This window comes from Phodopus roborovskii, unplaced genomic scaffold (assembly GCF_943737965.1).
Source record: "Phodopus roborovskii unplaced genomic scaffold, PHOROB, whole genome shotgun sequence".
NCBI classification, from domain to species: Eukaryota; Metazoa; Chordata; class Mammalia; order Rodentia; family Cricetidae; genus Phodopus; species Phodopus roborovskii.
In genome coordinates this window covers 26,059,702-26,075,631 of record NW_026126549.1, presented here as the reverse complement: position 1 = coordinate 26,075,631, position 15,930 = coordinate 26,059,702, and the positions used below count along the sequence as shown (strand labels likewise).

Genomic DNA, 15,930 nt, shown 5'->3' with positions numbered 1-15,930 from the left:
TGCTGCAGCAAAAGGCTTGAGGACAAAGGTGGACTTCGTCCTAGAGTTGCCAGTAACGGGAGTGCTGCTCCAATGGGGCTAATTGCCTTTATCCTGTAGACACAAAACAGTTCTCGCCTCGGAGGGAGTCAAGACCCAGTTTATTTTTGAGCCAAATATAAGTGATCATGATCCAGGAACAAGGACTTAGGTTGCTCTGAAAGACGCCCCGCTGTGGATGCGGTTACTTGAAACTGTGTTAGTTACAGAACAAAGAAAGGCACAAACGGTGGCATTTTCCAAGTCAGCAGGGATCAGGAGCAAGTGGGGAGGGAGCTCGGCTTAGATGGCCTTAGATGATAGAGCATTCTTAGTTTTTGGATTGGTGAAAAATCAGTGGTCTTCTATAGGATATACTGTAAAGGCTTTGATAGGCAAGGGTATTGACCAGACACATGAGTGTATATCGGGCTGCTGGGTGGGTATGACAGCCCACATATAATTTAAGCTCTCTGGAGATAGACATGGAATCTAGCAAGCAAGGTGGTTACCCAGACTAATAACAAGCTACAGTTTAGCAAGAGACCCCATACATATACATACATACATGTATACATGTGTACCGGCACACAACTATGTGCCCACCAACGTGCCCACACACCTGCAACTATGAGCATCGACACCACACACACACACACACACAAGTAAAAAAAGGTAAAAATAGGCCAAGATAATTTGAGTCTAATCTGCAACATTTTAATTCTCCATAAGCACTAAGATCAGTCATTGCTCTTGGAGTCTTTAGCAAGGTATGGCTTTTCTTTTTCTGGGAACTTCAGAGAAATATATGGATCATATCTTGGACTGGTATGGTGGCTTAGCACTTGGTAGGATGGCAGAAAGATGGGGAATTAGAGGTCAGGCTGGACTAGCTAGCAAGTGTTACATACAAAGTAAAAAAAAAAAAAAAAAAAAGCCAACATGGTTGGAGCAGGCTATAATCATAGCTACCGGAGAGACTGAGGCAGGAAAGTGGATAACTCAGTTAGTAGACCCCATCCCAAAGTAAAAAGTAAGTCAGATGGTGGTGGTGCATGCCTTTAATCCCAGCAAGACAAGAAAGAACCAGAGTCATTTGCCTGGATGAGCAAGCACATTTGTAGTTGCTCAGTGGTATTTATTTCATATGTGCAAGCCACTGGGTTCCATCCCCAGTATGCCAAACCCATGTGAAGCAACACTAGACACCACTGTGTTGGGGGCTGCCATGTTCCTCTGTAACTCTGGTGCAATTATGCTTCAAACCTGCCCTGCATATGCTTTCTGTGTGTCTGTCTGTCTGTCTTCCCTCTCTCCCATCTCTTTTTTTTTCACTTCGCAAAAAAAAAGTTTTATCAATCACGTTACATGTGTATAAATTGGACATCAGCCATACATTTCTGCTTTCAGAACTACCCTTTTGCCTGCCCTTTCCTTCCCGTGATGTTTTCTAACTGTAGACCAAATGTTAGATGAGGGTCCCTTCACTCATTACATCACTCTAAACAATGACAAAAATGCCCCCCCAAACCAAAAAAGAAAAACCCAAAGGACACCAGAGAACCCACCTCCTGCCCTGCTACACCACTATTCAGTCAGCAATTGCTACAGCTGCCTAGAACTTCACATTCATTTCTCTACTTCTCAGATTATCCCATTTCACAAAAAGAGTTCTGGCCTGTTGGAATCTGGCCCTCATGCTCTATACCAAGCTACAGCTCACAGAGGACAGCTTTGGTGTAATCTTCCTGCTGCACAACAGCCAAGTTCAGCAACTAGATCTGACGGGAAAAGGAACCGGAGGCTCCATCTCTTTATTTCGTTTTCCTTTTGTTTTGAGGCAGAGCCTCACTGTTTAATGCTGGTTGGTCTGGAAATCTCTTTGAAGACCTCAGTGGCCTCCAACTTGCAGCAATTCTCCTGCCTCTGCTTCCCAAGTGCTGGGGTGAGAGGCGTGAAGGTCTTATTTAGTTTTAATTGCTTATATATCCCACAGTTAGTGTAAGGGGTTCTTGAAGCACCTCTCATTCAGCCAAGATCTCCACGCCCACCCAGGGCTGCTCAGCACTATGTCCTGCTTTCACTGACCCTCTCTGTTGTGTTTCAGTGGCTGCACACTTTCTCGGTAGCTCACTGTCATGGTAGCAAGAACACCTTTCCCTGTTTCCTTTGTATATTCCCCTCTTCTCCCTCTGAACCTTCCCTGGGAACACATTTATTGACTCCCAACCTGCATCTCTGTGGTGGCTAGTTTTGTGTCAACTTGACACAAGCTAGAGTCACTGGAGAGGAGGGGGGTCTCCATTAAGAAACTGTCTCTATAAGATTGGGCTGTAGGCAAGTCTGTAGGGCATCTCTTAATTAGTGATCAACAGGGAGAGAGCCCAGCCTACTATGGGTGGAGCCATCCCTGGGCTGGTGGTCCTGGGTTCTATAAGAAAGCAGGCTGAGCAAGCCATGAGGAGCAAGCTGGTATATACCATCCATCCATGACCTCTTCATCAGCCTCTGCCTCCAGATACCTGCCCTGTTTGAGTTCCTGTCCTGACTTCCTTCAATAATAAACAGTAAGTATAAGCCAAATAAAACTTTTCCTCCCCAAGTTGCTTCTGGTCATAGAGCTTTGTCACAGCAATAGTGACCCTGATTAGGACAATCTCCTTGTCACTTTTCCACCAAACTTTAGTCTCACTCCAGCATCCTGGGTGCTTACAATATCCCAGCAGGCTCCGAGCACCTTATTTCTTAGGCACATTTCTCCTCACTGTCACTGCTAGGGCATGGAATAGCCAGAGTCTCCAAGCTAGCGACATGTACCTTGTCCCTTAAAGCCAATCAGCCGTAGCCTCTTGCACAGGATGCTAACCCACTCTTCCGCCCCCATCTTACAGGAAATCAGCAAGTCTGGGGCCGGTGGTGCCCCCCTCTTCATGAGCTACTTTTCTCTAAGCCTTAGGGCCTTTACCGAAGAAAGAAGCAGGCTGGCAGCAGCCACCCCAAAAGGGCGGGTGAGAATGGGATGAACCGTAGGCCTGGCTTCCTGCAACTGTCATTGTCATGCCTCCTGCCTGCACTGGTCTCACAGCCTCCTATCAGCCACCCCATGCCAGACACCGGTGGCTTGTCCTTGAGAGCCTGCCTCATGCCTCTACAGGTATACCCTGCAGTCCCCAGAGCTGCCCCTCCCACATTCCAAACAAAGCTCAGAAGTCCTTCTGCCTTGTTCATCAAGCTCTGTAGCTATTGGCTTTGATGGTCTGTCTCTCCTGCCAGACTCACACTGACTTGGGGCCTGTTTCCAGGCCTGCTATAAGGCCTCTTGAATGGACTTTTCTGGGGAAAGAGTAAGAAATTATACTTTGCCTGGCAGTGATGGTGATCGCCTTTAATCCCATGCTTGGAAGACAGAGGCAGGTGGATCTCTGTGAGTTTGAGGCCAGATAGGTCTACACAGCAAGTTCCAGGACAGACAGAGCTATTACACAAAGAATCCCTGTCGGAAAAAACAGAAGAAACTATACTTCTTTTATGAGCAGCGGGAGCTATTCAATGCTGGCGAAAGTTTGGAAAGTGGGACTTAGCATCAAGGACAGGCTCTCAAGCCCATTTGTTGTGTACATTTGACCTAAGCCAGTCTCTGGCAAACAGGAGGTACTTGCCAATTGCTTGTTCAGTGACTCAAGGATCATTCCTAGTAAGTGATAAGGCCAAGAATGTCCTGCCTTGGGTGGCAGGCACACCACCCAGGACAACTCCCAGCAGGCAGCTAGTCTAGTGTTTCCAGCCCTGTTCTTCAAGCCTACTGGCCACCTGGGTCCAGCAGTGGTCCTACTCTTCTGCTGTTTGAGATAGGTTCATGCTATGTCTCTCAGTGCTGGGATTATAGGTCTGCCTTATCACAGCCAGTGAGGTGTGTGTTTATGTTTGTGTGTATGTGTGTGTGTGGTATATGTGTCTGTCTGTGAGTGTGTGAATGTGGTGTGTGTGAGTGTGTAAGTGTGGTGTGTGTGTCTGGGTGTGGTGTGTGTGTGTCTGTGTGTACGAGTGTGTGCTGTGTGTGTACGTGGTGTGTCTGTGAGTGTGATGTGTGGGTCTGTGTGTGTGTGTGTTGGAGATTAAACCCAGGGTATCAAGCAAGTATGGGCTGTACTGCTGAGATAATTCCCTCACCCTTTAAACGTCTAGTTTTGGTTCAGGTGTGGCGGCACGAGCCTTTAATTCTCTTTCTTATCAGGGTTTCAGTGAAACCCCAGCAAACATTAAGCTCAATATATAGCAGAGGATGGTCTTGAACTTCTGATCTTCCTGCCTCCCCCCCCCCACACACACACAGGTGTTGGGAGTAACAGGTTTGAGCCACCATACCTCAAATATTTCTTTTCCTTCCTCCTTCCTTTCTTCCTCCCTCCCTCCCTCCCTTCCTTCCTTCCTTCTTTTTTTACAATAAAAGACTCTGCTGCTAAAAATAGTATTTGAGAGTTGCTATACCTGAGCAGGGTTTGTTTGTTTAACTTAGGAAGAAAAACCAATCTCCCAGCAGGAGAGAAATTAAAAACAAAAAATTGGAGTTGTTCCTTGTCCTTGTCCGTTTCCCATGCATATTTGTTTCATTCAGTACCCTAGAACTACAGGAATAAGCAGGTACAGGTGTGCCACCAATTCACTAATACAACTACAGGAAAGGTTTTGTTCACAGGGACTTAAACTGTCCTGATGTGCTGTCAGAGCAAACAATGTGGGGGCAGCTGAGAGCGGACACTAGCTTGGTTTGCTGAGCTCTTCCTTACAGAATACATTTTGAGTGGCTGAGGATGTAACTCCATGGTATAACTTACCTAGACTCTGGCGCTCTGGGTTCAAATGCTGACAGTGAAAAAGAAATTACAGGAGGGGCTAGAGGGAATGCTCAGTGATTAAGAGCACTGGCTGCTCTTTAGAGACCCGGGTTCGGTTCCCAGCACCTCCATGGTGGCTAATAACTGTCTGTAACTCCAATGCCATGGGATCCAATGCCCTCCTTTAGCCTCCTCAGACACTGCATGTATGTGGCATACATACATACATTTAGGTAGAGCACTCATAAGATAAAAACAAGTCTCTAAAGGAAAATGCTAGAATCCAGACATGTTCAAATCTATCTTGAGCCTTATTTTGCCAAGGTGCAGTCGTGCAACCCTTTGTCTCTGTTGTCTCCTCTTCCCAAGCCCTCCTTACTCGGAACTTCTGAATCTCGCAACACACACCTCAAAAGTTTGCCTCCTTGTGTCTGCTGTGCACATTAATTCTTGACAGCCTAGCATACTTCAAGGTGGCTATCATCAAGGACTCTGATGTTTCCATGTAGTCTTTCAGGAAGACACAATTGGTTGACTTTGCTTTGCCGAAGTGCCACTTTGAACATGTTAGGAGAGCACTGTAGCTCTGAGCTATGTTCCAAATCTAGAGACTTTATGACACTTTCACTTTACTTCAGTGTACTAATGAACTCATGAGGAAACATTTTCAAGAAAAATGCTGACTCAGAAGGCTTGAGAGATGGCTCAGCGATTAAGAACAGTGACTGTTCTTCCAGAGGTCCTGAGTTCAATTCCCAACCACATGGTGGCTCACAACCATTTATAATGAGATCTGGTGCCCTCTTCTGGCCTTCAGGCATACATGCAGGCTGAACACTGTATACTTAATAAATTAAAAAACCAAACCAAAACAACAACAAAAAACCTGAGTCACTATGAGGAAAATGCTGATTAAGGAATTCCAAATGCTCAGCTGCCACAATTCATGCAGCTTGTATTGCTAGCCCCTCAGATTAGTGTTGTAATTCATTATTTTTCATTATTATCTAGAGCAGCAGTTCTCAACCTATGGGTCACAAACCCTCTGGGGGATCAAATAACCCTTTCACAGGGCTGGCCCAATGCCATTAGAAAACACAGGTATTTACATTATGAATCATAACAGTAGCAAAATGACAGTTATGAAGTAGCACTGAAAATAATTTTCTGGTTGGGGTTGCAGTATTAGGGAGATAGGGAACCACAGATCTAGATGATCTTAAATGGACATTTTTTAGAGTATTTCACCTGAGATACATTAACTGAAGTAGATCTTGCACACAGCTTTGTCTCAGGGAAAAAGCTTGGGAACTCAACAGATGGACTATGGGCTATAGTAAAATCATTTAATGATGATTTCAAAAGAAATCCAAACCTATCTTTTAAGTTTTCTAAATTCGTGTTTGTTGTTTGACATAGTTTCTCTGAATAGCCCTGGCTGTCCTGGAACTTTCTCTGTAGACCAGGCTGGACTTGAACTCAGAGATATGGCTATCTCTGTTTCCCAGTGCTGAAATTAAAGACTTATGCCACCAAGTCCAGCTTTATTTTAAGGCTTTTTGAAACACAGATGCTGGGTGTCTTGAAGAGCTTTATAGAGCTCGCCTGCCATCTAGTGAACAAATATATGCAGCACGTGCATTTGAGCAATCCCAAATTCCTGACCCTAACCATCACAAATCACTACTTTTTAAAAATGTTCTTCAGAACCTGAAGACAGGCTTGGCATCCCAGGTACCTGGAATACTGAGGCAAGAGGATCACAAGTTCAGGACCTGCTTGGGATAACACAGTAAATTCAAGGCTACTCTGAGAAACTTACTAAGACAGACTCAAAATTTAAAAATAATAAAATGATAAAGACAGAAGAAAGGAAAAGAAACTGAAGAGAAAGTAAAATAGAAGAAGAAAAAGGTTGGGGATACAGCTCAGTGTTTTTCTAACTATAAGGGATGAGGCTTTGGGATAAATCACCTGAACCAAATCAAATGGGACTACACACCCTGTTGAGTGTGCAAGCCCGTCCTGAAATCCCACCACTCCAGAGGTCTATACAGTGAGCTTTAAGGCAATCTGTATACATATTTGTGAGACCCTGTCCTAAATAAAATATGCTGTGGATGTTCACTAGCTCACACACATAATGTAAATATTCATTTTATCTGAACTGGAAATACATGAGAAGTTTTTTTGTTTTGTTTTGTTTTGTTTTTTTAATGCTCCTTGGGGTCTGGCAAGATGACCGAGTGAGTAAATTTCTTGCTGTGCAAGCATGAAGTCCTGAGTTCAGGGTGTGGTGGTACATGCCTGTAACCCCTGAGCTGGGGAGTGCCTCCGGAGGGTCTGCTTGTCAGCCAGACTAACTTAAACAGTGAGCTCCAAGCTCAGCCAGAGACCTAGTCTCAAAGATGAAGGTAGAGAGCAATAAAGTGGACACCCAGTGTTGCAGAACATAATGGAGTTGCCTACGCAAAACTACATACAAAGCAGAACTCCATGTACATTAAAATAGAACTTCATGAAAAAATAAAGTGTATATTTTGCAAATACATATGGAACATAGGTTCACACATGGAAAGCTAGCCCTGACCTTATTGTGTAGGCCAGGCTAGCCTTGCACGTGCAGTGACCCTTAGCTTCCCAAATGCTGGGAGTACAGACATGAGCCACCATGCCCAGCTCTGTTTACTTAGTTTTTGAGGCAAGGTCTCACTATGTAGCACAGGCTGTCCTTGAACTTTCCATCTCCTGTCTCCCTCTTTCCACTTCTGGGACTATAGATGTGTACAGCCATGTCCAGCTCTAGATAAGCCTTTAAGCTGCCTGTCCCTGATGGATTGTGACACTGGGTACCATTCCAAGTGCCAACTTTAGGCCACCTGTGTTTCTTCCCTTTAGGCATATTAAGATCCTGCGCCCACCCCCAATTCCTCTGGCTCCCTGTGGACTGAATGTGTGTGTGTGGACAACTTTGTGTGATGGTTATCTCCTTTCACTTTTATGTGGGTTCTCAGGATTAAACTTAGGTCGTAAGGCTTGCATGGTAAGCACTTTTACAGGCTGACACATTTTACCAGCCCTTGCTTGTTTTAAAGACCAGATTTCACTCTGTAGCCCAGACTGGCCTTAACTTCACAATCCTCTATCCTCCAGTATACCAGGCTTTTTCTTTTGGGCCACCAACCAGCTCCCAAATCATGACATGGAGACTTATTATTAGTTTTGGATGCTCGGTGTAGCTTAGGCTGGTTTCTGGCTAGCTCTTTTAAATTAAATTAACCTGTTTCTCTTTACCTTCCTTTTGCTTTTTACCTTCCTTTCACTGCTTCTCCTGTCTGGCTGAGGCTACCTAGCTTCTGACACCAGGTGTCTCTCTTGTTCTCTCCTCTCTTCTTGTTCTCTTCTCTTTCTGCCCTTCAGCCCCACCTATCCTTTCTCTGTCGAGCTATTGGTCATCCAGCTATTTTTTTTTTCCAGGAGAGAGAAAGAGTTGTTTTATGTAGCTTTGGAGCCTATTGTGGCCCTCACTCTGTAGACCAGGCTGGCCTTGAACTCACAAAGATCTGCAGGTTGGCCTTGAACTCACAAAGATCCGCCTGCCTCTCGAGTGCTGGGATTAAAGGCATGTGCCTCCATACCCCAGTATGGCCATTCAATTTTTTACTAAACCAGTCAAGTGCCTTAGGCAGGCAAGGTGAAACAGTAACACATCTTTACCTAATTAATCACAGATCCTTACATCGTTAAACAAATTCAGCAGAAACAAATGTATCGCACCTTTACACAGTTAAACTAATATTCCAAGGCATAAACCAATGTAATACATCCTTGCCCAGTTAAAATAATATTCCACAACACCCCTGTTTCCTAAAGTGCTACCTTACTTTCTTTCTCTTTATCATCATCATCATTATTTTGAGACAGGGCTTCTCTGTGTAGCTCTGGTTGTCCTGGAACTCACTATGTAGACCAGGCTGGTCTCAAACTCACAGATCTGCTTTGCCTCCTGCGTGCTGGGATTAAAGGTGTACACTAGCACACAGCTCTTAAATTTAAACCATCACTTCGATATTGGGATCCCAGGGTTTTCTGTAAGAGCAACAAGTGATCTTAACCAGGGAGTGGTTGCTAGCCCCATTCTCTTTCTCTCATTTTAGATTTTGGTTGTAAGCCACCATGTGGATGCTGGGAATTGAACTCAGGACCTCTGGAAGAGCAGCCAGTGTTCTTAACCACTGAGCCATCTCTCCAGCCCCCTCTGTCTCCTTTTTACACAGTGCAAGAACATCAACCCAACAGATGGAATCATCTACATTTAGGGAGGATCCTCCTTTCTCATTTAGACCAATCCAGAAACTTCCTCACAGCTGAACCCAGAGGTTTGCCTCCTAGGGGATTGTAGATTCTGTCCTGCTGTCAATCACCATAAACCATCAGAGGCTCATGCTTAGGGAGTGAATTGCAGATGCTGTACTGTCATTAGTGACTGTTTAGCTTTTGGGAGAACTGCCCGGGTCTTTCCACAACAGCAACACCATTCTCATATCTAAGTTAGTCTCACTTGGTCATGATGTATATTTTAAATATGTAAGAGTGCACTTAACTCTATATTTGGTTTTCTGGGATTTGTTCAGGCTTTTCATGTACATCTATAAGGTATATTACTTAAAATTATTCTTTCTCTTCTGATGTCCATCTGGTTTTGGTACCAGCATGACGCTGTTCTCACAGAGCTAGAGAATTCCTTTCTTGCCAGACACGGTGGTGAATGCCTCTAATCCCAGGACTCAGGAGGCAGAACTAGGTGGATATCTGTGAATTCCGGGCTAGCCTAGTCTACAAAGGGAGTTCCAGGACAGCAAGAGCTACACAGAGAAACCCTGTCTCAAAAGTCAAGAACAAAGCACATATGGTGTTGGTAACAAACAAACAAAAAAGAAAGAAAAACACTTGGAGGAAAAATGGGTGGATTTAGAAAATATAAATCAAGGTAACTTAGACTCAAAAAGACAAATACTGTACAGGGGAAAGTAAATGAGGGTTAAGGCTAGGAAATCAGAAAGGCAGCTATGAGACTAGAAAAAGAGAGGTTTTGTGGAAATGGGCCCAAGGGAAAGGGAGTGATTGGGGCAAAGGGGCACAGTAAGGGAGAGAAAGCTTAGAGAAAAGACACCAAAATGAAATATGTGTGGAAATCCCGTATACTTGTCACTTGGTCACCCCCCCAACCCCAGTCCTGGGCTTTTTCTGATACAGATTTCTAGTTTTGTTTCACTATCACTAGCAGCATAGAGTGTAGAGCCTCACTTCTTGACACAGGAAGATTCCTTTCCCCCATGTTTATGGCACTGGGAACTGAATTCAGGCCTTCATACATGCCAATGGTTCAGAAGTTTTCTTTTTTTAAAGATTTTATTTATTTATACAGTGTTCTGCCTGCATGTGTCCCTACAGGTCAGAAGAGGGCACCAGATCTCATTTCATGTGGTTATGAGCCACCATATGGTTGCTGGGAATTGAACTCAGGGCCTCTGGAAGAGCAGTCAGTGTTCTTAACCAATGAGTCATTTCTATAAGTATTAATTAGGTTTAATTTAGTCATGGTGATGTTAGGTTAGACACAAGGGTGAATAACACTCAGGGTTATTAAAGGGACTAAACATAGCTCAAGACAATTTGGCTCTGATTTTGCAACATTCCAACTCTTCACAATCATGTAGTTTTGACTTATCAATCAGCTATGTAGAATCTTTAGCACAACTTCAGTTCACAGCAGTGTGTGAGGACAGCCAGAGCTGCATAGTAGACCCTGTCCCACAAAACAAAAGGAAAATAAGTCAATATCTGCGTTGTGGCCTTTGCAGAGCCTGGCTATAGGCCTGACAGTGAGCAAACACCTAAGTACTTGATAAATCAGAGAGTGAATGCTAAAGTGTCAAACAAGATCAGTGGTCTCCAGTCCTGAATGAACTTGGGACCTCTGGAAGAGCAATCAGTGTTCTTAACTTCTGAGCCACCTCTCCAGCCCCAATCTAGCACTCCTTATTTGGCCCCTCTCACTTTTATTTTTCAGTTCCTCTTTCGGCTCCGCCTCCATTTGCTCCTTCCACCCTTCTCTTTCGTCCGCTCCGCCTTTCGCCCGCCCCTCTCATTTGACTCCGCCTCTGACATCCTATTTGGGCCCCGCCTCTGGTCCCGCCCCATATACAATTCGACCCCGTCCCATTCATCATTTGACCCAGCCTCCAGGACCCTCCACTAGCCTCGCCCCTATCAATCCCCGCCCATCTGCGTGTGTGTGTGTGTGTGTGTGTGTGTGTGTGTGTGTGTGAGATCAGCCACGCCCCAACCCGGCCCTACTTCTTACTTGGCACCGCCCACGGCCGCGCCCCGCTCCTCTTTTGGTCCCGCCTCCAGCCAGGCTCCGGCGCTTTGCGCGCCCTAGCCCCTCCCGACCCGAGGGCGTGGTCGGCCGCCTATAGGGCACGTCGACGTCCGCACGCCGGGGCGGGGCCTGGCGTACGCGTGTGGAGCGTGGGTTCGCGTACTGCCGCGGGTCTCCTGCGCCGGTGGCGCGCAGTTCCCGGAGAACCGATAAGCTGCGGAAGCTGAGGGTCGCCGCCGCTCGCCCGCCTTGGCTCCGTGTCTGCGCGCGCCCGGGAGGGGGCCGAGCCCGCCATGGCTCACCGCTGCCTGCTGCTGTGGGGCAGGGGCGGCTGCCGTCGCGGCCTCCCTCCGCTGCTCGTGCCCAGCCGCTGTCTGGGTCCGGGGCAGCGGCCCTTCCTCCGCACGGTGAGTCCCGCGTCGCCGCTGCTCGCTTCGGCCGGCTTCCGGCGCGGGCGCAGGTGTCAAGGTCACCGGCCCGGGACGCGTGACGGCCTGAGTCCCCTGGTCTCCCGCGGGCCGTGTGGGCCGCGGTGCCGGGAGTGGCGCCGGGACGCCTCGGTATTGCTGCTTGCAGCCGTGGTCTCGCTGACTTTCGTGGCACTGGAAAGCGACGGACGAGTGAGCTGCACCGGGGAGCCTGAGGGGCTGTGGGACCTCCCTTTCCCATCTGTCGAGTAGGGCCGTTGCTAGCATCCTGAATACACACCGGCAAATACCACTGGTGTCAAAGCGTGCTGCTCACAGTAGGGCCTATGTATTTTGTTGCATAACAGCGCCTATCATGAGGCTTCACCGCTGGTGTAGGGTCACACAAGATCTGGTACGTTTTTTTGAAATGATGCTGTGTTGGCAGAACTATGACACAGCTTCTTGCTGTCTGCCAGCCCAGCACAGGTTTTACCCAGAGGTACATAGCATGGCGGTTGAAGAGTGCGAATTGTCACTGGAACCTGGCTTGACCACTTACTAGCTGCCCATTGCCCTTGCGGACTGTGAGTTCAGGCTGTTTTCTTACAAGCTAGAGCAGGCTTTCAGTATCCACAGGGCAGGGCGTTGATGCCAGAACCCGTACCAAAATCAGAAGATGCACGCACTTCTGTGTACTTTGGTTCATTTGTCTGGGGATAGTTGAGAGTCGGTCTTGGTGTAGCCCAGGCTAGCCTCCTTAATCTCCCACCTGCTCCTCCTAGTCAGGCTGACTCTTCCCTTACATGTTCATCCCTAGGTTAATTTAATACCTAGTAAATACGGTTTGTACATAGTTTTTATACCCTAGCATTCAAGGAATAATGTCCAAAACCCAACACCAACCAACTAACCAACCAACCAACCAAATACATCCCCGCCACTACTAGAAAATATTAACTAAACCTAAATTGGCCTCAAGCATTCTTCATTGCTGAGGTTGGCCTTGAATTCCAGATCCTCCTGTCTTCCATCTCTCAAGTGCACTATCACACCAATTCATGTGATCCCCCCCCCCCCCCCCCGTTTCCTAGTGTGTTTTACTAGTGGGATATGAGGACGGAAGCCATGGATAGGAATTGCTGAGGGTACTTGCGTTTGTGACATTTCTTTGAAGCTCCCTGTCATCCCTGTATTTTATTTCTGAATCCTTATCTTTTCTACTGTGTACTTCCCTATTGTAGCCATCTGTGTAGTATTCGTCTATTCTCCCATCTTACCTTGCTCATCTGATCCTTTTATAATCAGTGAACATTGGACTCAGGGATCTGCCTGACAAGGTTGAATCTCATTAAAAGGCCTTAGTGGGACTGTTGTCCCTGTGAGTCACCAGTGAATGCAGAGACATAAGGAAGTCTGGTTTCAGACAGCTACTGCTAATTGGTATAGGTATGTGTGACATCTACCTCCTGGGACATATAAATGACACCTGAACATTTCTTTGCTGTACAGGATGTATAACCCAGGATGACTTTGAGCATGTTATCCTCCTGCCTCTGTTTCCTGAGTGGTGGAATTATAGGTGTGGTGGCCCATGCCTGGTTTATTGTGTGGTGCTGGGACATCAAACCCAGGGTTTTGTGCATGCTAGAGAAGCGCTACATCCTCAGCCTCCAGAAGGCATTAAAACTTTTTTTTAGATTTGTTTGTTTTGTTTTATGTATGTGATGTATGAGTGTTTTGCATGCCTGTATGTATGTGCACCTCATTCATACCTGGTGCACAAGGAGGTCAGGAAGTTAGATCCCCTAAAATGGAATTGTAGACTGTTGTGAGCCACCGTTGGTTGATGGGAACTGAAACTGGGTCCTATGCAAGAGTAACAAACATCGTTTTGACCACTGAGCTCTAGCCCCCCCAATCCCACCCCAAGGGCATTTTTGAGGTATAACTGTGCCTAGTTCCATACCAAGCTTTCACATATTGTGTTCCCCTTGCTTCTGCATGTGTGCGCACATGTGCATGTCATGCCACTTGTGTGGAAGTTAGAGGATGCCATGTGAGTTCTGGGGATTGAACTTAGGTCATCAGTCTTGGTGGCATGTGTCTTCACCCACTAAAGTGTCTGACTGGCCCTCCTACATTAAATAGGCTGAGAATTTGCCTGTGTTCCAGAGTGGCTTGACTATTATATCTCACCAGCAATGTGCAAGGGTTTGTGTCTCTTCTCCAATACCTGTCTTTCTGGTGGTGCTCACACACCCAGGTGAGTGTGAGGTGTCCTACTTGAGAGGTTGCTGCCTTATTTTTCTAATCAGACTACAGAAGAGGCTGGGCTGCAATAACTAATACAGGTGAACCTCACTTTGAGCATTCTCAGACCCTGCAGGTAACTGTTGATAGTAATTTTGTGGTGCTAGGGTTCAGACCCAGGGCCTACACATGCTAAGTGTGAGCTTTCCTATTGAGCCACATCCCAGACCCCAAACAGCATGTTTTGAAGCAGAGATGTATCTTCCTAAGGCTGTGATTCTCATCAGGATGACAGCCCATCTTTAGCAGTTGCCTAGTGTAAGGACTGACAGTTAGCCCAGACTTTCTCATCACAGAAGAGAGATAAATTTAGCATTGTTTATAAGTAGTACTGGCTTGTAACTTTAGGTAAGTACCTGATAATGATTCAGCACAAAACAGTAGATTTTGGGTCAGAGTTTGTCTTTTGGGTGCTTCGAATCAGATAAACATTGACCAGGTGAATGGGTTCATAGGTGTTTATAATTGGACTGTAGTCCTGGGTTGTGTCTGATGTTGAAGCACCCATGTTTTTGTGAACTAGTGTTCACCTGCTGGTTCTGATGCTAGAATAGAGTAGCCTTGTGCCATCAAGCCTTGGTTCTTCCCAAGGGGAAGTTCATAACTCTGTTGGATGTTAGGAATAAAGTCCTTTTCCTCTTGTGTTGTGGAATAGCCCTCATACTCTTATTTTGATGTCATGTTGCAGCTTTATCAATATGCTACAGTGCAGACAACAACCAGAAACTCTCTTCTGAGGGATGTGATTGCTGCTTATCAAAGATTCTGCTCCCGACCTCCCAAAGGTAAGTGCTTCAGTCTGCCTCTGGTACCCTGTGTTCTTGTTAAAGGGACATGCCCTGGGAGGGGCTTCCTGTGTGGGTACATAGGTTGGCTTCAGGATGACTAGCTGTCATCTCCTGTGTCTGATGGTAGTGGGGGAAATATGTCACCCACAAGTGAATATCATACAGGTGATGAAATTGAATACCTCTAAATTGTGAACTGTGTTATTTAGACTTTGATGTATTTCTACCCAAGGAATGTTATGATTTCTAATGGTGTGTCAGCAGCAACAATATGCACAAAACCTGACGAATTTTAGTATGAAGCTATTTTTTATCTTTCCTAACAGGATTTGAAAAATATTTTCCTAATGGAAAAAATGGAAAAAAGGCTAGTGAACCTAAGGAAACTGCTGGAGAAAAAAAAGGTAGTTTTAAAGAAAGATTGGTTTTATTATTTTCCTGTGGTTTTCTCTGAGAAAAGAGTTGCCAGAAGTCGGCTGTGTAACTGTGGTCACACACACTCAGAGTTCAGTGCACCCCGTGTTATTTCTTGATTCTCTTTTGTATCATCTCCCTGCCATTTTACACACGGAAGTAGTTCAGAGTCACCTTGGAGAGAGAGTGACTGATCAAACTAAAAGTATTTGGTAAGCATTTCTGACACATAATTTATTTATCTACCTATTTATTTTATGTGGGGAGTTTATTGGGAGAAGGGAAGGGAGAGGGGAGAGAGATAAGGGAGGAAGAAAGAGACCTTGACACATAATTTAAATTATTGAGAAAAGTCTTAGAACATGCAGTTTATTTGACATTTATTGTGGGAAAGTACAGCCTGTTTTATCATTGAAGATTTATTTTAAATTTTTGTTTTTGTTTTTTGAGACAGGGTTTCTCTGTGTAGCTTTGGAGCCTGTCCTGGAACTAGCTCTTGTAGATGAGGCTAGTCTTGAACTCACAGAGATCTGCCTGCCTCTGTTTCCCAAGTGCTGGGAAACAATTGGGAAAAAAGCCACCACTGCCCAGCTTTATTTTAATTTCTTTTGTGTGCACATGTGATGTGCAGGTGCCTGTGGAGTTCAGAAGATGTCAGATTCCCCAGTGTTGGGGTTACAGGTGGTTGTGAGTTGCCTGATGGGGGTGACATGGATGCTGGGAACCAGCTTGGGTCCTTTGGAGGAGTAGGAAGTACTCTTTAACCATTG

General features: G+C 45.8%; 1 protein-coding gene across 1 annotated transcript in view; it reads left to right on the top strand.

Annotated features, from left to right (window-relative positions):
- Positions 1 to 11,361: 11,361 nt before the first annotated feature.
- Positions 11,362 to 15,930, top strand: part of Afg3l2 (AFG3 like matrix AAA peptidase subunit 2) — a 41,907-nt gene continuing 37,338 nt past the window's right edge. Inside the window, exons 1-3 of the mRNA XM_051201203.1 lie at positions 11,362 to 11,645; positions 14,647 to 14,743; positions 15,073 to 15,150. Coding sequence (XP_051057160.1) covers positions 11,532 to 11,645; positions 14,647 to 14,743; positions 15,073 to 15,150 — 289 coding nt within the window. The 5' untranslated portion in view covers positions 11,362 to 11,531. The remainder of the gene's footprint in view (positions 11,646 to 14,646; positions 14,744 to 15,072; positions 15,151 to 15,930) is intronic.